At 49.2% G+C, this 20,655-nt stretch overlaps 2 protein-coding genes across 7 annotated transcripts in view; one reads left to right on the top strand and one right to left on the bottom strand.

Annotated features, from left to right (window-relative positions):
* Positions 1–20,655, bottom strand: part of LOC133514256 (mitochondrial import inner membrane translocase subunit TIM16-like) — a 92,270-nt gene that overhangs the window by 30,177 nt on the left and 41,438 nt on the right. The gene's annotated exons all lie outside the window — the stretch shown is intronic.
* vasnb (vasorin b) lies at positions 13–19,791 on the top strand. Of its 2 annotated transcripts, XM_061845794.1 has the most exons (3): positions 13–164; positions 5,389–5,441; positions 15,774–19,791. In XM_061845794.1, exon 3 carries the CDS (start codon positions 15,792–15,794, stop codon positions 17,856–17,858), a length of 2,067 nt encoding a protein of 688 aa, XP_061701778.1. In that variant the 5' UTR covers positions 13–164; positions 5,389–5,441; positions 15,774–15,791; the 3' UTR covers positions 17,859–19,791. The 2 variants fall into 2 exon arrangements, with proteins under 2 accessions (XP_061701778.1, XP_061701779.1); XM_061845795.1 differs by lacking the exons at positions 13–164; positions 5,389–5,441 and adding an exon at positions 5,448–5,582.

Genomic DNA, 20,655 nt, shown 5'->3' with positions numbered 1-20,655 from the left:
TCGCCGCTCGAGCGCTTTGGAGGCAGGCAGGCAGGCAGGCAGGCAGGCAGGCGCGCGGCAGCAGTTTCCGAGTGCCTTGGAACCGAAACCGGCTCCGCTTTCCAGACGCGACACTTGTGGACTTTACCGCTCGGATGGAAACACAACGCAAGTGAAGTTTGGAGGTGAGACTTTGCCCGCTTTTCGCCGCGCGGGGATCCGTGCGTAAAACGCTCGGACACGCGCACACTTGCAGTCATCGGAGTTTGCGGTTCGGTGCGCGGCGGCGGTCGAAGCGAGAAACTCCCCCGCGGTCGAGGGTGGGCTCCTGTGGGCGGGGGCGGCTTGCAGCACGTTTGGCTGCCGTGGAGCGCTCAGCGCAGCCGGTGACGTTTTGGTTCGCAGTCCGAATTGGCAAACCTGAGCTTTGCGATTAAAAAAAAAAACAAAAAAAAAAAAAACAAACAAAAAAAACGCGGTCCCGTTGATAAAAGTTGAACGCGTCCAGCGCAGAAACGCTCCCAAAGTATGACCGGCAACGTTTGTTTTCATCACAAGGTTCAAATGAATCAAGTGGATCTATTGCAATTTTTTGGGAGTTGGAGGCAGACTTAAAAAGCGGGAGCGAGGAGCGGGCTGGCGGCGGTTCTCGCAGGCATCGTGTGGCAATGATTAGTCTCGGCAAGGACTGCAGCGCAAACCCCCACAGCGTTAAAACCCACCATCGCCATTTAGGAACAATCCGACGAGGTCGCGACTGCTTGCTGCCCTTTACAAACACAATCTGCCTTTTATTAGTCTGCAAATAGCAACGAGCACAATGTGAGCAGCGGTGTTTTTGTCAACAGCACACCAGCGAGCGATAATAATTATTCAATAAACGGTAACGTGGAAACTGGACGTGAGCAGGAAAAGCGAACAGCAGCAAAGGAATGGGGCAAAAAATATGAACTATTAAAAAAGTTTGGTACAAATCTGATTCATTTGGGATTATAATAGTTTTTTACAGCAATGACTTTTAATTTAAGTAATGTTGGTTGGTTTTATTATGATACTTACTGCATGTGACATTAAGCAATATCAGCATTCTGTATTCATGCAGATGCAAAAATCCACAAAAGCGGCGAGAAACGGAGCAGCCGCGTCGCATCCGGCAAAAATAATCCATAAATCAGTTGCGTTGTCCATCAAATAAACGCCAGCATCTGCACGCTGCAGTTTGAATTATGAAAGGGGGGGGGGAGAGAGCAAGAAGGCAAGTAACAAAAAAAAAAAAAACAGAAGAAGAAACAAAACTCACTTGACAGGAGGGCAAATTCCCGAGGGCTGACGATTCTGCCAAGATCGGACATGTCGCTGTCGAGAATCGGCGGCCGAGCTGCGTTGCCGTTCGATTTTGGGCCAAATTGGGCTTCCGCTTTGGTGTCGACGTGCCATGATTGACGCTTTAATGCCAAGATTATCGTCCAAATGACATTTGGGAACGTAAACGTGTCGAACTTTCAAGGCGTACAATTATTTTACATTGCAGTAAATTAGTTAATCGAGCCTGAGGAATTGATTGATGTCAACATTTTGAAGAGAAACGATCATTAGGAGGAAAAAAAAAGTAAGAAAGCGGCGATACATCCCTCAGTGCAGTTTACAAAAGGAGCCACAAATATCGCTCCATATTTTTCACTCATAATATCATATTACAATGATGAGTTGTGTAAATGTGACGTTGAATTCAGTTGCCAAAAATGAAAGAGAGGCAACGACTTGGCGGCAATTTACAACTAATTTGTCGTCTCAAAAGAAAAAAAGAAAAATAAACACCAACTAGCCAAATCCTTTGTTTCAAAGATTTGTGAAATGTAAAAAAAAAAAAGTCATTTTCTGGCTATTTCATGACATACAATCAATAAACTTATATTAAAATCGTTACAAAGTAATCACTCGAGGGAATGTCATAAAATAGTGGTTTCAATTTGTCACTAATGAATGACAGACCCGTGTCTAAAAGTGATAACTCGTAAAAAACAAAATATTTGGCCATTTGCCCTTTCCCACCCAGCACAAGTTATCAAAGGCAATTGAAGTACTTCACAGTGACTATTACCATAAATGAATGATGTTCATGAAACAATGCCTCGAGGCTGCGGACAGATTAGCATGCAAATATGTCCGAGTTTGACACTTGTTGGAATTTGCCTGTGGAAAAGAAGAAGCACTCATTTGGAATACACCCCCCCAAAAAAAATCCTCTGAAGCGTCAGAAACGATCAAGCCTGCAGGATTTGGCTCTTGACATTCAGGTCTTCATCTGTTTTGGTTTTTGTTTTTTTTAGCTTTTTTCCAAAACAATAATTTTCCTGTCCATTTTTGTCAGGGTCGCACGAACGTCGTCCCGGCTGGGTGCTAATTAGCGGCCGCGTTCGGCGCATCCAGCGCGACGCGTCAGACGCATTCGGTGGTCAAAAGTCAAGTGCTGGGGGGGGGGGGGGGAGGATGGGGAGGAGGATGGGGAGGGGAGGGGGTGGGGGGGGGCGCTCTCAGGGGAGGTTTGAATAGCAGAGGGCGCACGCGAGGCCCCCACGTAGCGGGTCACCGGGGGCCACCGGCCACAAAGCAAGTGAGGGAGCAAGTTTGTGAACGCGTTCGATTCATCGCAGATGTTGTTGTAGGGGGGAGAAGTCAAAAGTCTTTCTGGTCGATTTCTCAACTTTGTTGGCGTTTCGGAGCCAGAACATGCTGACAATTGAAAAAAAAAAAAAAAAAGGGGCCACAAAGCGGAGGTTCAACAGCACGAACGGGAGTCTGGACACGGACACGCATTGAAATCAAATGCAAGCGGTGTCGTTTTTTTTTTTTTTTTTTTTTGGTCATTAGCTTACGTCGCGCTAGCGTTTCGGAGGCTGAAAACGGCAACATTTGAAAACCAGCCTTGAAAATCAACTGAAAAGCCTCAACGGCAAATCGTCAGCAGCAACAACGCTCGGAAAAAGTGCGGCTCCGTCGTGAGATTCCGGGTCGCCACGGGGACAAAAGCAGCTGCCGAGCGAGCTCGAAGGTTTTGTTTTTGCGGGTCAGCGTGAACAGACAATCGTCCTCTTGTGGCGGAAGGTTGGGGGCGTTCGCTTCACATGTGAAACACGCCGTCACCATTCACTGTTGACCGGGCGGAATACGTGAAAAGGCAAAACGGCCAAAATAAGTCCTCGGGAGCTAAATGGCGCTTGCGTAGCCAACCCCGGAGAAGAAGCGATTTTCCAGCCTTTGTGCGAATAGAACGGACACTCACGCAAAGCCATCGAAACACCGCAAATAAGCACCGTTGCTGGCCTCTCTAATCACAGCCGCGCAAACTTGTCGTCACAAAATCCAAAGCGTCGCCCCGTTGACAGTTTGATTCCATCGGGGATTTGATTTCCCCCCTCGAAAAGTCTAATCCGAAAAACATCAGGCAGGCGGGCGGAGGACCAGAGCGAGGCGACGAGACGCTCGTCCCAGAAAAGCCACCGCAAATTGCAGCGTTTTCTACGAGGGCCCCTCACTGGGGGGTGGGGGGGGGGGGGGTGAAAAGGGCTGTAATTAGTTCGGGGGAAAGCAGACCTGACCGGGCAAGGGAGAGCGTTTTGCCATGCTTGCTAACATTTGGAATATCAATGTTTGCCGTCAACCGAAAAGGGGAAATACGAGCAAATTCTCCGATTTCCTGAGCCAGATAAAATTCATCCCGGCGCTTTAACGGTCACTCTGGAGCGGAGAAAACAAACTTTTTGGGAAAAGTCGAGGTCAAGCAAAACAGCCATAGAATGACAAACTATTTAATGTTCTATTTTCACAATCACGAAGCACACTTTGTAGAGGGTACGCCGCCGAGGGTCCTGAACTTGCTTGACCTCCATCGTGTTAGCATTTCTCTCCCGCCTAAAAAAAAAAAAAAATCAACAGGACAAGCCGAGATTCACCCCCTAATCTGAATCTTCTCCTCAAAAACTGTGCTGATCTCAAATCCAAAGCGATGCAACGCCGCCACCTGCAGGGATCGCTTTGCTCGATCCAGTGGTTTACAAACCAGAATTTCACAGACGTGAGAAGTGAAGGCTGAGAGGAGCAACACCCGTGCAACTCAGCAAGATCCAGATCAAGACACATTCGGGAGTTTGAAAATCCAAACGACAACAAATTCTTTGAGAACTTGACGAATCCGTCCGGGAAATGTCGAGTCCTCGGGCAATTACCTGTGTTTGGCCGAAACTAGCGACAACAGACCAGCCTTTGAGAGCCGGCTCAAATATTTAACCGCCGGCGATCAATAAGTGATTTGAAAACAAACCAACGCCAAAAAATAAGCCAGCATTAACGAGCCTCACGTGCGGTTTTTGGGACGACGACAATGAGAATATTTGTTTTGTCATTGGCACGGGACGGACGCGACAAAACTTCACACCGCAACGCAGCGGCGTCCTCGCTTTACGACGGACGAGCTCGGTAACCGGACCTAGTTGCTCCAGAGGATCTGGGTTTGAATCCCCGTTTAAATGTTCTCCTTGTATTCACGCATTTAAAAAAAGAGATTTTTTTTCATCTTTCAGGTACGTGGCCCACCGCCTAACGGTTCCACACTTGCTCGGTGCGCGGTTCTGCGACCGCAGGCCTCCACGCACAAGCGACGAAGACGGCGTAATTAGTACAAAAACGCGCCTTCGCGAGCGGCCGCAGGTCGAAGGGAAAGCAACATCCCGCTCGCAAGCAGGTTGAGCGAGTGGTTGCGTTGGCCGGGTCAGGTTTTTCGGACTCTGTAATGGGTGAACTAATTTGGAGATTCTTTTTTGGACTCTTGCAATCTTCTTTGTCTTTAGGCTTAGATGAACGTGTATTTGTTTGGAACAGTTTGACACCGGATGCCCTTCCTGACGCAACCCCTCTGCATTTCGCTGGTACTCCCAGGCGGTCTCCAATCCAGGGCCAAACCCGCTTAGCTTCCGAGTTCTGACGGGATCGAGCGTTCTCAGGGTAGCGTGGCCGTCTAATGACTGCAAAACTTTCTTCCGTCTTTTCGGGTCACGATCCAATAGCTTGAGCGGCAGGTGTTCAGAGACTAGAAACTACTAGCGAAGCGTCCCCGCGGCCACGACGGATTTATGACGAGGGAAGAAGCCGGCGGCACGGCCGAAAGTCGTCGGCCCGCATTCTGCGTCTCTGTCGTTCGTTTCGGCCCCTTTGTCACCCAAACGCAAACACGCCGCTGGAAACCACAAACGCGCGCACCTGACTGATGAGAGGGAGGGAAAAAAAACCAAAACAAAACCAAAAAAAAAACCAACTTCCTCATTCACCTTCGGGCAGTGAACAATCCATGGCGAGAAGCCAGATTTCCTAAAGGGGGGGAGCCAGTTTCAGCGACTGTTTTGTCATTTGCAGGTCGAGGCGTCCCGAAATCCGACAGCGCCAGAGCACGACGCGTCTTTCACAGGGTGAGTCGTCAACGGAACGCGCGGTGGCAAAACTGTGGGAGAGCTCATCTCATCCGGACCCGCATCTCCAACAAATACTGCGACTGGAGCTGATGCCGTGGCCGCCGATTGGCGCCGTTCAGCACGGTTCCGAGTTTAAACGTATGCAACGCTTCACATATTTCAAAGCGCTCGTGAAAACGAGACGAGCGCATCCAGCATCACGCGCTGCTTTCATGCCAACTATTTCAAATTGAGACGTTCCGCCATTTTGAGTTGCAATTTAACGGGTAATTTCAAAAGAAATTCACATTTTTGTACCCAACATTCAACCACTAAAACGTTTTCCAATAATAATGTGCTTTTTAAAAATTTTTTTATAAAACAGTCGATTTAAAAATTCATGGATATCAATTACATCTTAGCATTAAAAAAATATCTCAGTAAATTTGCTTTTTCACAGCTTTTTTCTCCTTTGAGATGTAGCTGGTGTTACTTGCTGAAAAAGTCACATATTTGCTCTTCTTGTGCTCAGGCCAAGACCGTGTCTAATGTAAAAAAACCAACAACATTGCTTTGGATCTTTATTTTGACATCTTTGTGCCTGCCAAGGAACTATGTTTAAGTGAGGAGTAGAGCTTCATTTAGGAAGGCCATAGCTGTGTCTAATAGAAGAAAGTGCTCTGTCGCCATCTAGTGGCATCGAAACACGCAACCTTTTGTCACTTGCAGATTTTTTAACCAATTTGTGGCAGGGTTTGATCCCTGACGCTGTAAACCAGTTTCCGTTTACTTTAGTTCAACACGTCGGTGATGAGTTTTCATTCCAATACCAGAAGGATTGAAAATCACGGCACACTCCACACACCCTATTTCTTGTCTTGTTGAAATTTGCGCCTTTGTGAGGAGACAGCGTGCACACCACGACGGCAAAGTGGTGCAGCCGGGCGGGCCACTGTTAAGACAATAAAAGCAATTTCATGCACTCCACTACGGGTACGTAGACCGTTTGGAGCGGTTTCAGCCTGGGTCCGGCCTGGCTTTTATACACACACACACGTGCAGTCACGCACAGCTTCGGGCGCCTGGCCACGCACGGCTAACCCTCGCTAATTGCTTTGAGACTTCCTCCGTGCTCTGAAGGAGCTGCCCTGGTTCTGCTGAGGACTGGGCGTGGGGGTGCTGTTACTTATGCTCCTGTGCTGACTGTTGACTTCTGTCGATAACACACACGCATTCCAAACCTCAGCTTCCGAGGCGATGTGTGTAGCTACCGTACGGCGTGGGCATTTTATTTTTAGGAGATGTTCTTACGGTACGCTTACTGTAATGCCCAAGTGGGAAAGGAGAACCACAGGGCCTGAAGTACTTTTCAGCAGTTTGTCAAACGTCAGGAGAAGAGTAACTCACAATGAAAACGCCTACCCGCAAGCTGCTGTGAGCCACGGCTCACGTCCAGTTACTCACGCGCCAGGCCCCGCCTCTTAAAGGCACATGCAGACACGCCCATATGTACGGTAGCCTCTGTACATTTTATGTGTTTAAAAAGGCTGCTATACGTCGAGATATGTTTAAAGCATGTCGAAGGTGTGAAACTAGAAAGGTCGTCGTAAAATCTACTCTCTAGTCTTTCGCTGATTTTCACTTAGCGCGAGCGGGGGTCGACTTGTAGGACGTGAAACTTAAATGGACGACCTTGATTTGGGCATTTGAAGCCAACAATTCTGCGCGCGATTGCAAAAGAAACGCTGGAATAGTGTCGTTAGCTTGCTACGGGTGGGAACAGAGTACGTCGGTTTTGGGGGAAAAACCGGGAGGAACCCGACAGGTAAACACCCCTCGGCACATTTTTACAGGTCAGCACAGGAATCTTGTGTACACACACATGCGTGCGCACACAATGACGTGTTTGAGCGGATGTGTGGATTAAGAGCAAACACACTCGGCCTTTCTTCAGACAAATCGCCCTTCTTGGCTACAAAAACAAAGCGTCATTCATTGCCGTGCGAGGCCCTCGAGGTTACGTTCTCTACCTGCAAGGAAGTTCAACAGTGGACCCTCGTTATCGGGGTTGGGGGTGGGGAAATATAGAAACAGTGGACCCCCGCATACTCAAAGTTCAACCATCCGTGGATTTTTTTTTTTTTTCTTCCCAATTTTCAAAAGTGTTTTCCGTTATTTCTTTTCCCTCTTTGGGAGGAACAAACTGTAAAAAGGCTTTGTAGAAATTTATCTTGCGAGTTATAATGAAACAGTAGAGAAAAAATTGAATTAAAATGGCCATCAATTGCTATTGGCAACAACCCCCCCCCCCCCCGCCGCCCCGCCCTACCTCGTCTGAATCTGCAGGTGGCGAACCGTGAGTATGCGGGGGGTCCGCCGTACATCAAAACTTTTACAAATTGCTCTTGCCGGTCACGTCGAATCAACGTGTTGCCAAGCAGGAATGAATCACCGCCGGCCTTCACCGCTAACGTGAATATTTGACGTCTATAGCCGTCAATGGCAGAGAATGTGTTGAGAAACTCAGCAGAGGAATCAAAGGAAGTCCAAAATGTTCAGCTTCCTCACCAGAACTAAGCTAAGTTGCGATGAATTTGGAGCAAAGTGCGACTAACGAGCAATTCCGAGTACTATGACGCAAATGGATCGCATTCATTTCATGGTAAAATCATCTTAAACACAAAGCCAAACTTTTAGATCACAGATGACGTGACGCCATTTTTCGGACATTCCTGTCATAGTGGAGGGTTTGGGGCTTCGCCCGCAACGCGCACGTCCTTCTCTGACCGGCTTCGGACGAACGCCAAAGTTCTGACAGATCGCCGTTGATTGATTTGTCTTTACACGCTCGATAGCAAGACCGCTACAGGAGCGGCACCGTTTTTGTTGACTTACAACGTCCTGTCACACAGCTGAGAAATACTAAACCCCCCCCATCCGTCGACTTCATTTTACACATAACGACGAAAAAAGTCGCAGTAGTCTCACCTCCCGGAATGTCCCGCCCGGGCGACGCGCCTCGTTTCATCACAACAAATTCCTACGTGACGTTCCGCTTATCTCATTTCACGTTTATCTCTCGTACGGGAGGAGGGACAGACCCGGCAAAAGCGGAATGACTTGAAAAATCACAAACGGTTCACGGTTGCAATCGCGAGCGGGGAGAGAAAAACCGGTAGCGCTGCACACTGGCGCGAGTTACGTCGGACCGTGAATTTGTCCGTCTACAGATTTTAAAAAATAACTAGAAGACAAACAATAGTTAATCCCCTGAAGGATTGATGAAGCATTTATTAACTTCCAAGTTGAAGAAGATCAATATGACTCTTGCGGCGGCAAAAGTTTTCGACACCCCTCCTGTAGGCGCCGGCGAAGGCAAACGGAGCGCGACGCGACATATTTGCGCGATGCGCGTTCCAAGACAAACGCACCGGAGGGCACGTACGCTTGCGACAGCGTTTAGCCGTCCTGCCGTCGGTCGCCGTGCCTGCGCGTGACGCCCGACACGCCCTCGCTCAGGTTTCAGACAGACGACAAAAAAGGTACGCGTGGCGTCTTTAGCCCGCGTGACAGCAAGTCGTGCTCCATCGCCTGCGTTTATTAATGCAGGACTTACTGAGCTGATTCTGACAAAAAGGACTTTTCCACATGACCTTTGACTCTTATTATTAGTGACTAGAAATTGTCACGTGTTTATGGTACAATCACGATCACCAACAACAGTCGAAAAAGAAACGGAAGATGCTAGGCTAACTGCTAACTCTCAAACGCTTCTCCTCGTCACTTCAAATTGTGGCGACTGAGACAAAAGTTACCCAAACACTCGACGCAACTAACTCGGTGCTGATCACACAAATGAGGACTTGCGATTTTAGCGGCCGTTTTCGAATGAGACCGGCGGAGAAAAATCGCTCTCGACGCGCCCCACACAACAGATGCGGGTCATCGCTCGGGATAATCTTCCCCAGACATCTTTTCTCGTCAGCTTTGATCAAAAGAGGGGGGAAAAAAATGCTCAAAATCAGTTCGATTCAGAGTCACTGCGTACTCCGCCTTAGTCAGATACAAAAAGAAAAGCACTGTGGCTTCAATCGTGTGTGTGTGTGTGTGTGTGTGTGTGTGGGGGGGGGGGTCTTCAGGGTGGGGTGCGCTGATGAAAGGCGACCCCCACTTGGACACAAACAAGGGCGAAAAGCGGAGCTGCCTCCGCTTTTGTCTCGTGCCTTTAACGCAGGCCGAGCGGCGTTTCCTTCAGACTCGCTCCAAGCGGTTTCGGATTTCCCGAACGCGTGTCGCCGGGGACGACGACGACGACGACAAGCGCGAGCTTCATCTTCGACGAGTGCAACCTGATCTGTGTGTGTGTGAGATGTCAAACAAGGCTTGTTATCTGCGTTGTCTGGGGTCGGAGAACACACAGTAATGGTGGAAGCCCCTAATCCGAAATCTGATCTTTAACCTCCACGGGGGGGGGGGGGGCTCCCCGCCACCCAAGACCCCCGCACATCAATGAGCTTTGTTGCTCTTCGGACTGACGATGGCTGAGGAGGAAATTAAAAATGTCGACGTGCGGGATACTCGTCATGTCGCGCCGACCCGCTGTATTATCTATATTTAATTAACAAAGCTTCAAACTTTATAATCGGATTATCTTATAACGCCAATAGTGAAAAATGTTTTCTGAGGTTGGACACGAAAGCCGCGCACAGAACGCCGTCATCGTCCAACGCGAAGAGCGAGGCGCTTATTTCAAACGGTAAAAGCTACGAAATGGTCGGACCGTGCTTCGATTGAGGGAAATTACCGCCACGTGATGGACAAATTGAAGCAGCCCAAATTAAAATGTGCACAGAAATTTCATAATTATTTTTGATGGGACAACTGTGTTGCACGTTGTCCGGGTCGTACCAGACGAAGTGGCCACCGAGCGCCGCTTGTGCGAGTCTCGACTCTCAGATTGAAGTTCCCCAATAAAAACTGGATTTCCAACCGCAAATCGCGCCGCGAACAGGACACGCTGCGAACGAGTCAGCAAGCGATGACATTTTGAAAAGGACAAAGCGTCTCTGCGGATGAATGTTTGTAATAAATCAACAATCAAAGACCGCTGGGCTCTCGAGACGAGGACTGAAAGACGCTAAAGCAATCGTCACGCTCAAAACAGCAATATACTTTATATACACGCTTGCTAACGAGCTCCTGCAGGTAAAACCCCCCCGACAAGACGCTCATGGAAGAAATGCAAGCAGCACGTACTTTGCAGGCCTTCATTTCCAGACTCAACCTTGTGCGGTGTGTGTCAGCCGGAGGTACGCCTGGAGGGTCTTTCGCCAGATACGTCTTTAGCGTAATCTTTTTTTTTTTTATCCTCCTCCATCCACCGTAAATCTCGTTCGTCCGTCCCCAAAATCCCCGCCGACCCCTTTGTCACGTTGAGGCGCAACCCCACCCGATTACCCGTTACGGGGTCCGGCTGTGGTCTGGCGGATGCCGATGACAGCGTGGAAGGGGATATGAAACCTGTGTGGAAAAATAACGTGGAAAAGTACGCGAAACGGGCTCCCGTCAGTTTTGGCAATTGCCACAAGCGTGTACATCATGTTTGGGTTTTTGTCTTCAGGAGCAAAAAAACGGTCTCAAGTTAGCACGGGGATCATGAATCTCGTTTTCGGCAGCCACGTGGCCTCGTGGTTTGTATCTGTTCAGCGGCTGTCAAAACCTCCTTTTTGTCACAAATTTGATGGTCACTGGTCTGTCCGAGAAGGCCTTTCATTTTTCTCCTTTCGAGATCTTCCTCTACTTGCTCCTGGTTTTGGCTTTCATCCGAGCTGACTTCCATACCTCAGGCGCGAGAGAGATGGCGCAGCTCTAGCCCGAGTGTCGTCGTGGAAACCAAAGAATTGATCGTCTACGTCCGAGCCACACCCCAACCTCGAATGGTGTCACTCTAGGGATACAAAAACTACAGTCGTACATTGAACCTTTTTCCTTTTGGGCTCGTCGTGATCTGAAGTCTATCGTAGGTGATCCAGGACAAGACGTGGCTACGCAACGCGGGGCCTCAAAGCTGGACCGGTACCATTGTGGCGTCCGCTGCGGAATGTCGACTTCGGCATCATTGTTGCCTGAAGCAATGTGACATGTTTCCACAGAGCTCACGAAGTCGTCATAGCATTGCTAGCATCGCTAGCATCGCAGTCATATTTCGGGCCCGCCACGGAGGTGTGACTGTTTTTAGCGCCTGTCATCAGTGCGTCCGACTGACACCAAGTGCAGCACACGATCTTCCCAACAGCACGCTCGGAATCTAACAAACAACCTTTAATTCCGGAGGCTTTTTTATGGGGGGATTTAGGCCGTTTAATGGAGATAACCCAACCTGGTATGCGTCTGAACGCGCAAGCTCCGCTGACAAACTATTAAAAACATAAGAACAGTTTAAATGTTGGATGTGTAATATGAAACATCCTAATGATATGCACAAGCCAACTCATCTGTCGCACGGCGTCCCGGCTGGCCACGAACCGAGGAACTCTCCTACTTTTCATGGCTTCTAGAATCCGGATAGTAGTTAACTTATCTGCAATCCTTTGCCTGAAACATTTCATTCATTCCTCAAGCTTGTCTGCCACTTTGTTCATTCAGACAAAAGCAACGGTGGTAATAATCACGCTGTGCGAGTTTCTGCTCGTAAAAAGTGAAACGGGGAAGCTTTCATTACTACCTGAAGCGGTCTTTTAATGGCCATTTCAAAAGAAATGTCATCGGTTGCGGATGCAGACGATGACGACGGGCGCTCTCATTATGTGAAAAATCGAAATCGCTACACAGCCGCTGTCGAAGACCACTTTAGTCGTATTCGAAACGTTGCCTTCTCGCCGGCATTAACAAGATTACAAAACCTCGGCTTCGGGCTTCAGACTGTCATTACGCTAACTAAAGTCGAGGAACCACAACGCTGTACGTTCTGCCTGAACGCACATGCCGAAAGCATTACCCCCACTTTGCGAGTTTCACGAGGAGCCTCCTGAAGGGGAGAGACTTAGCCCCTCCCCTCCCCGACCCGACCCGACGACTGCGACTTGCCCTGCTGCAGTCCAGCCGGCGGAATTATACAAGCGCGCGGCGACCTGGAACTCCTCAACAAACAAACACACGCGCACACACACACACACACAGACACGCTGGCATTTTCTAAGCAGCTCTCAAGATAAGGGCTCTTGACGCCGGGCCTCGGGGGCTTAATTGAAGCAGCCCCCCCCCCCCCCAGACCCCCAACTCGGGGCCTCACAGGCTCCTCCTTTAGCCAAACTTGCTTTGACCTCCGCTGTTGTTTCCTCCTCCTCATTCTTGCTTTTTTCTTATGACCTCTACCTGGTTTCATTGTGCTTTGTTTTGGGATTTTTTTTTTTTTTTTTAACTCCCCCCAACCAAATCCACTAAAGATTTCACAAGAAGAAGAGTTGAATTTCTCGACTGTAGCCGGGGAAGGATGTATATTATAATTGATGTCACGAAAACTAGCGTTGCAAGGGAACAAACACAGGACCACAAACACGTCGTCGCCACACAATGCAAAACCGCGTTAAGGAAAGTCGCTTACACCGACTGCAGACTGTTGACGCCCCCCCTGCAAGGTGCTGCTGGTTCGATTAGAAAGACAACTATAGCTAGGCCACCTGTTTAAATGGTCTAAACCAGGCGACGCGCAGGATGCCAGAAAAAACACGAAACGTTAAAAGACACGTTTTCTTTTCTCCTCATTCATATACGGGCACCGTCCTCTCATAAATCTGTCATCCGTAAAAGTTTTTGTTGATCTCCACATGCCAAGCCCGTGACACAGACAATCGCGCGTCTTCGAGCCCGAGGAATGTCTCGACGAGCGCGCGAGAGGGAAAAGAAATGACAACCCGAGTCCGACGGAGGCAAAGACGGCGAGCTGGCTCCGCCGACCCGCAAGCCCACCAAAGCAGGCCACTTACTTCTACAAGGCACTCGAGTTAAAAGCTCACCGTCGCGAGTCACTCAGCGCCACGGCTCCACGCCGTTGTCCCTTATCGTTTTACACATTGACTGATAAAAAAAAAACCCGTACAGGTCACTTGAGTCGGAGCAGAAAAGAAAAGACAGGAATCCAAAGTGTCAAGCTCGGGTTTTATCTGCGATCTGACGCTAATCACTGAACCGAATCCCGTCTAGTTTCTCCGGAATGAGGCGTACATCAACATTGTGTACCGATTGCTGTTGCGTGTTCTGGTAGTCGATGACAAATATGTTCTACCAACGAGCCACGAGATTGCAAATAGGTAGAAGGTAGAAGTCGGGCACAGTTACGCGCTGGCCATTTTTAGCCTGACATTTGTGAAGAAACTCATTGGAAAGGCTGCTGGTAACATAATATCCATCTATTTTCTAAACAGCTGATCTTCCACCCAAATGAGGATAAGCGCTGCTGCAAATCGACAGCAATACTGCACGTTACCACCTAAACGTTAGATTCCGAGTCATTTTGAGCTCGGAACACACAATTTAACGTGCGCCAACGCCAACAAACTCAAAACCCACAAACGCTCGTTTGGCTCCCGAAATTCTTTGTTTTGAACAACATTTCAGCTGCTTTCTTTTTTCAACCTCTTCTCGTGTCCCTGTGAAACTTCATCGCCGTGACGATTTTAGGGGGAAATGGTGTTTTCCTCGCTGGGTTGGATTCTCACACCTCACCGATACCTTGGCCAAAAACCCTTCGCAATTTTATACACGCAAGAACGTAAAAACGTCCCTCGGGCCTCGTCTCGAAATGATCAAGCTGTAGCTGTGGAAGGTTCTCCAAAACTGAGACGTAAACTTTTCAAGCATTTCGCATACACACGCACGCCGCTGGCGGGGGTCAAGTCTCCGTCGTCAATTGCCGTCTAGTATCGAGCTGAACAACATTTTGTCGCCGTCCGAAGGGGACGATCCAGATGAGAAGGCTGACGTGTCGGCGGCGGGGTTCAAGCGCGTGTCAGGAGGATTACTTTGACTCGGCACATAAGAGAAGAAAAAAAATATGAGGCGCCGGAATCTTTCCAAAGGGGGGGGGGGGGGGGCGCTACAGTTTCAAGGAGTGCAGCGGGAAAGAAAGTATGCGGCACGAGAATGAAAACAAATGCCATGGCTGACATGATACAGGCCCTTTCCTTGTAGGCCTCTCTGCCGCACCAGCCAAAATGTGCATCTCTTCTTTGGGTTTGTGAAATAAAGACTGATAACATTTTTATTGTTTGTTTGTTTGTTTTTAAATCAAGCGTGTTTACTCAACAAGGGGCATGGCGCCAGTGTCAATTATTAAGCGAGATGCAGGGAAACGGCTTTTTGGACATATGCGGTCGGACAATCCCGCGCAAGAACAGAACAAGCCGTAGGTGTTTGTGTGTGGTCTATAAAAAAGTTCCACTTACTTGGCACTTCATTAAGGTACGAGTACTGCCGAGACATAAACAACTCAGGCGGTTAAGACCCGAAAGTATGTACTGTGCAGCGTTCAGAAAGAGGAAACGGGAGATTTTAGTCCTCAGCAACCCCGAAGTGAAAAGACCCTACTGAGGCGTTTGTTGTGCATTTGCGCGCAAGAATGTCTTCAGGGTACCCGCTAGAAGTAAAAAAAAAAACCAGACAAGATAAAAAGCTGTCAAAGGATGTTGACAGAGAGAAATGAGGCCTAGGCCACCCCCTTCTCCCACTCATTCCCAAGTCTGCTGCGGCAATAATAACTCGTCTTTTTTCCTCCTCATTCCTCTTGAACTCACCTTTCACTTCATCTTTTTTCAGTTCTTTCCAGTCGAACAGACAGCGCTTAGGTTTGTTTGTTTTGCAACGTCTCAAATCTTTCCCTTGTCCACCGTCGAGACCTTAAGCGTAGCGTTTCTACTCCGTACATCCCAGCAGTCTCTGTGTGGCCGTAAAACGAGGGAATTGAAAAGAAAATGGCCCCGGCCAAGCCGTAACGCTAATCTTTGCCGAAGCAACGGAGTGACAGAAACGTGCGGCCAGGTGTCAACATTTTCTCGCGTAAATTAGCACCCCCGGAGACGTGAGGGCTAACACGCTCTTTGTGATGAAAAGCCTTTGATTGCTAGCAAGGCATCGTTTTAACCTCTGTAAGTGAGCTGACTCTCCAACGTGTTTGGAGCGCTATAAACTGAATTTGGGATGGAATCGCAGTCCGTCCCGTGCAACTCCAAGTAATAAGGTCTGGATGCTCCGGGAATCCGTGTACTACTGTTGTATTCCATCCGTTCATCTTCCAGTGGCAGGGAACTGATGCTATTTCTGGTCTTTTTTTTTTTTTTTTTTTTATTGTTTCAGGCTGAGCCGTGGACAAGAATGTGCACGATGAAGGTCTTTCTGCCCCTGCTGAGCCGCCTCCTGATCGTCCTCGCAATTCCCGGAGCCGTCTTGTCCAGTGAATGCCCAAAGGACTGCTCCTGTTCCACACCGGATTCCATCTTGTGTTTCCAGAGACGTTCCGCCGCCTTTCCTCAGAGAGTGCCAGCGGTGACAAGGAGCCTCTACCTATTTGCGAACGGCATCGAGGGCTTATCCGCCCAGGACTTTGACGGTCTTGAGAACTTGGAAATGCTTGACCTCAGCCAAAACAAACTGACAGAACTTTCTGATGGGGTCTTCCTATCGCTCACCTCTTTGAAAAACCTGGACTTGTCATCGAACCAAATAACTCACATTTCCGAGGAATGCTTCCAAGACATGGTACTGCTTGAGCGGCTCTATTTGTACAGCAACCACATCAAGACCATCCACCCTGCTGCGTTTAATGGGTTGAAGAACTTGTTGGAGCTCAAATTGCAGGGCAACAGGTTGACGTCTCTGCCTGTTCTCGCGATGCCTCAACTGCTCCTGCTGGATCTTCGTTTTAACGTCTTACCTACATTAGGCCCTTCTGACCTCCAAACCCCAAATCTCGAGTCCCTCAAACTGGGTGGTGTGGGACTAACTGACCTGAATTCTGAGCTCATCGGGAGCCTAAAGAATCTCCATGAACTGGATGTCTCAAGAAACCAACTGGAGGTTTTGCCACCCATCCTGAAAGAAATTAGTGGTCTGATTTATCTCAACCTGGCTGGGAACCCCATGGGGACTCTTAAGTTTCAGGATCTGAAGAATCTAGAAGAGTTGAAAGAGTTGGACATTAGCAGTCTAAGTCTGCAAGGCCTCCCAGAGGATTTTGCACAGCTATTCCCTCACCTCAGAAAGCTGACGGTGGCAGAAAACCCCTTCAACTGCCTGTGTACCTTAGCCTGGCTGCCGGGCTGGCTCCGAGGCCAAAGCATCGCCCTGGAGAGAACGGAGGAGACGCGCTGCCACTTCCCTCCGATCAATGCCGGCAAGGTAGTGGAAAGACTGGAGCATCGTGATTTTGGCTGCCCTACTACAACTACACAAACTAAGACCACAGTGAAAACTACAGCCGCTGTGCCTGTCACGACCTTAGAGAGCACTACTACAGCCGTTCCAGTCCCTAAGGTCAATGATGACAGTGCGAGCAAAGATCCCGACTCCCTCTTTCCGCCTCTTCCTGCATCCCCAAGCAGCAGCAGCAGCATGGATTCCGATGACAAGCAACACTTCTGCCCCCCTCAAACCTGCCTGAATGGTGGCACTTGTCATCTGGACCAGTTCGGTCAAGTGGAGTGCACCTGTCCACGTGGCACCTCTGGATTTTATTGTGAAGTGGAGAGCAATGATCCCCCCTCGCTGCCCGAACCTGATGTCTTCGCGACGACCGTCACGCCGCACGTGCCAGACATCAGCTCGCGTCGGGCGACCTCCACGTCGATCCTGCTCGATCTCCATCGCTTCATAGAAATGCGACCGTACATCCGCGGAATCCGCCTTACCTACCGCAATCTCTCCGGGCCGGATCGCAGGCCGATGCAACTGAGCCTGCCGGCCTCGTATCCGGAGTACAGACTCAGAGGCCTGAACCCAAACTCGACTTACACCATATGCGCCAGTCCACTCGGTGCCCCAAATGGCATCGACAGCGTTTGCACTCAGGCGCATACTGCCGATGAAAAAAGTGACAGCGTCGCCGGAGCTCAAATCGTGAACAAGAAGATGACCACCATGTTGGTGCCTGCGATGGCCATCTTGCTCCTGCTTGTCCTGATAGCGACGGCGGTGGGGGTGGTTTGCTTTGTCCGCAAGAAAAGAGCTAATGGCCACCTGGACCTGGACCGCGAGCCCTCTCAGCTGGAGCTGGACGGCGTGAAGGCTGGCGTGGACAACGGGGCGCTGCCTCAGAAGCAGGCAGAACTCATGTTGCCCGAACCCGCTGTTCAAAATGGCAACCTGGAATATGAAGTGCTGCTACTGCAGGACCACTGCATCTCAAGCAAAAACTTATCGTCGCACAAGCCTTCGTACTTCTGACATCCGGGCAGGACTAAACAAGGATTTCCTTTCCCAATTCCGTCCCTCACCGACTAACAGCTGTCTGACCGACGAAAGAATAACAATTAGTGAGCGTCGGCCATCTTTGACTCCACGTATGTGACATTGAGCTCACGTTGCCGGACTGTCGAAGGCCAAGTGACGGCGGGGGACGTGCCGGATCCTCGTCGGTGGAAATGTTTGTTCATTCGGGACTCTGCACTAAATTGCTGTCACGCCGGATTCGTTTTCCCGTAGCACACGATCGGCAGCAGCTCAAAGTGGTTTGTGCGGATAAGGTCGCGGAGAGGTCTTGATTGCTTTCCTGACCGGAAAGATGTTTTCAACCGCCACGTCCGTCCTGCTCTTCGAAACCCCTCCTGACGAATTTGACAACGCTGAGCAGAGGATTCGGAACGCGGGCGCGATAATGTAGCAAAAATCTACGTCGAAAGCCCGCGTGCTGAATTTGTTGGCACTAAAACAAATGCTGGTTTTGTAAATAACTTTTATACTTTGTAGTCTTTTTTTGTATCATTTTCTACTGTGCAACATTGTGACTGCTAACAGCCTTTTTTTTTTTTTTTTTTCCCCCCCTCCCGACACGGTCGCCTCTTACGACTAATGGACGAAGCGACAGATTAAAATCTTTGAAGATTAGAAATTGTTTGGTACCGGCCCGCTCAATCAAAGGGCTTTTGGCCCCCACGGTGTCAGACAGTCTAAGTCGACTTACTAAATCTCCTTTTGCAACATTTGGAAGTCGCAAGAGGGGGACGTAATCGGGATTACGAGCGGGTACACACCAAAGCGCTTGACTGAACCCCTTCTTATTTTAGCTGCAGCTTATTGCTCGCTTCAATCACACCCAACGCATATTCAAATTACACACACACAAAAAAAACATTTACTTTATTTATTGATTCTCCCTTTGAGGGAAATGCAGTGTCCCCCCCCCCCCCCCCCCCCCCCCAATTACTCCTCACGGATAAACCAATTTATTGCCCAATGATTCAAATTCGGCATGACGCCGGGCATCGTTTTGAATCGAATGTGAATGCGGGTCAGAGGCATGACGACACAAAAATGAATGAGGAGGGCAAGCGAGAAGTCACTGCAAGTGCGATTATGAGTTATGTATGACGTATTAGTACAAGGGGGGCGGATCTGTCAACGGCAGCGCTCGTGAACTGTCAAGTTCAGCCACCCCCCAACCCGACCCCCTTTCCCATCCATCCTTTCGATGTGCCCCCATGTCTCGAGTTCATCCCAACTTCCTCTATCAACACATCTGTGAATGCCCGTTACCGGCAGTATTTCTTAGCAAAATCGTCACGGTCGACGCTCCAAACAAAATAACAAGAAGAAGAAGAAGAAAAAAAGTGCGGCAACTGGAATATATTTCTGTAAAACAGAATTTGTTGGAAATGATCACTATTTTCGACATGATTGTAAATTGAAGTTTTCCCTGTTTATTTTGGGAAGTGCCTTGTTCATATTGTTGTTGTTTTTTTTAATTATTATGATGTGAACTCATTTGTATAAGTGGCACAAAAGCGATATCATTAAATGAAGATGGAAAAATAAGATGGGCCTTTTGTGCTTTTTCTGTTGAGCTGGATGCAAACTGTGCTGGTCAAAGAGAAGAGGGTTTATTTCCGGCGGACTCAATGCGCCAAATGCTAACGCTAAAAAATATAAAAGCCAACAAAACACTGCCGCTCGTTGAAAGATTCTCAAGACGACAAAGTTTCGGCCCTCCCCGGAAACGCTGCACTTTGTTCTGTCGGTTGCGGTGTGGCAGGTGGCGGGAGCACACGTCTCTAAGCCTTGCGGACTATCAAAACGAAGAAAGATGACAATTACGCTACCGGGCCGTCCCTCCTGGTCCTGGCCGTCGCAGTCAAGTCCTGTGCGCGTCTTGAATGCGCGTTTCAAACTCTCGCACGTCGTCAAAAGAAATCAAGACGACGACATCCAACAGCAAAAAAAAACACTTCATGGTGTACCTTAATTTGTTTGCAAAATTCAAGATGGCTCAGGCCACGTTTGCACGAGAATTATGTCGGAAAAAGCGGGAAACTTTCCCTTCATTCTTCCCAACCAAGCCATCAATTCTTGATTATTCAATTATTTTTATCCAACAGTGCACCACTTTTCGCAAGCGACTTCCATCCATCCATTTTCTTAGCCGCTTATCCTCACAAGGGTCGCGGGAGTGCTGGAGCCTATCCCAGCTGTCGACGGGCAGGAGGGGGGGGGGGGGGTACACCCCGAAGTGGTCGCCAGCCAATCGCAGGTCACATGGAGGCAAACAGTCTCACTCACAATCACGCCGACGGGGCAATTTAGAGGGTCCGATTTATGTTGCATCTTTTCGGGATGTGGGAGGAAAGCGGAGTGGCCAACCGGGAGAACATGCAAACTTCACATACGTGGGTTCAGGATTTGAACCGCGGTCCTCAGAACTGTGAGGCCGACGCTCTACGGCTGCTCCACCGTACCGCTACAATATTTGCAGTGGTGTGCAACTCCAGCAGAGAGCCATTAATAAGATCCATCCGTCCATTTTCTTCGGCACTTATCCTCATGAGGGTCGAGGGAGTACCGCAGCCTATTCCAGCTGTCAACGGGCCAGGATGCGGGGGCACCCTGAACTGGTCGCCAGCCAATGGCAGGGCACGTGGAGACAAACAACACAATCACACCTAGGGACAATTTAGAGTGTCCAATTAATGTTGCGTCTTTTTGGGATGCGGGAGGAAACCGGAGTGCCCACCCGGAGAAAAGCCACGCA

This window comes from Syngnathoides biaculeatus, chromosome 16, assembly GCF_019802595.1.
Source record: "Syngnathoides biaculeatus isolate LvHL_M chromosome 16, ASM1980259v1, whole genome shotgun sequence".
Lineage (NCBI taxonomy): Eukaryota > Metazoa > Chordata > Actinopteri > Syngnathiformes > Syngnathidae > Syngnathoides > Syngnathoides biaculeatus.
The sequence above is the reverse complement of the archived record's forward strand: the minus strand, read 5'-3'. Positions and strand labels throughout refer to the sequence as shown.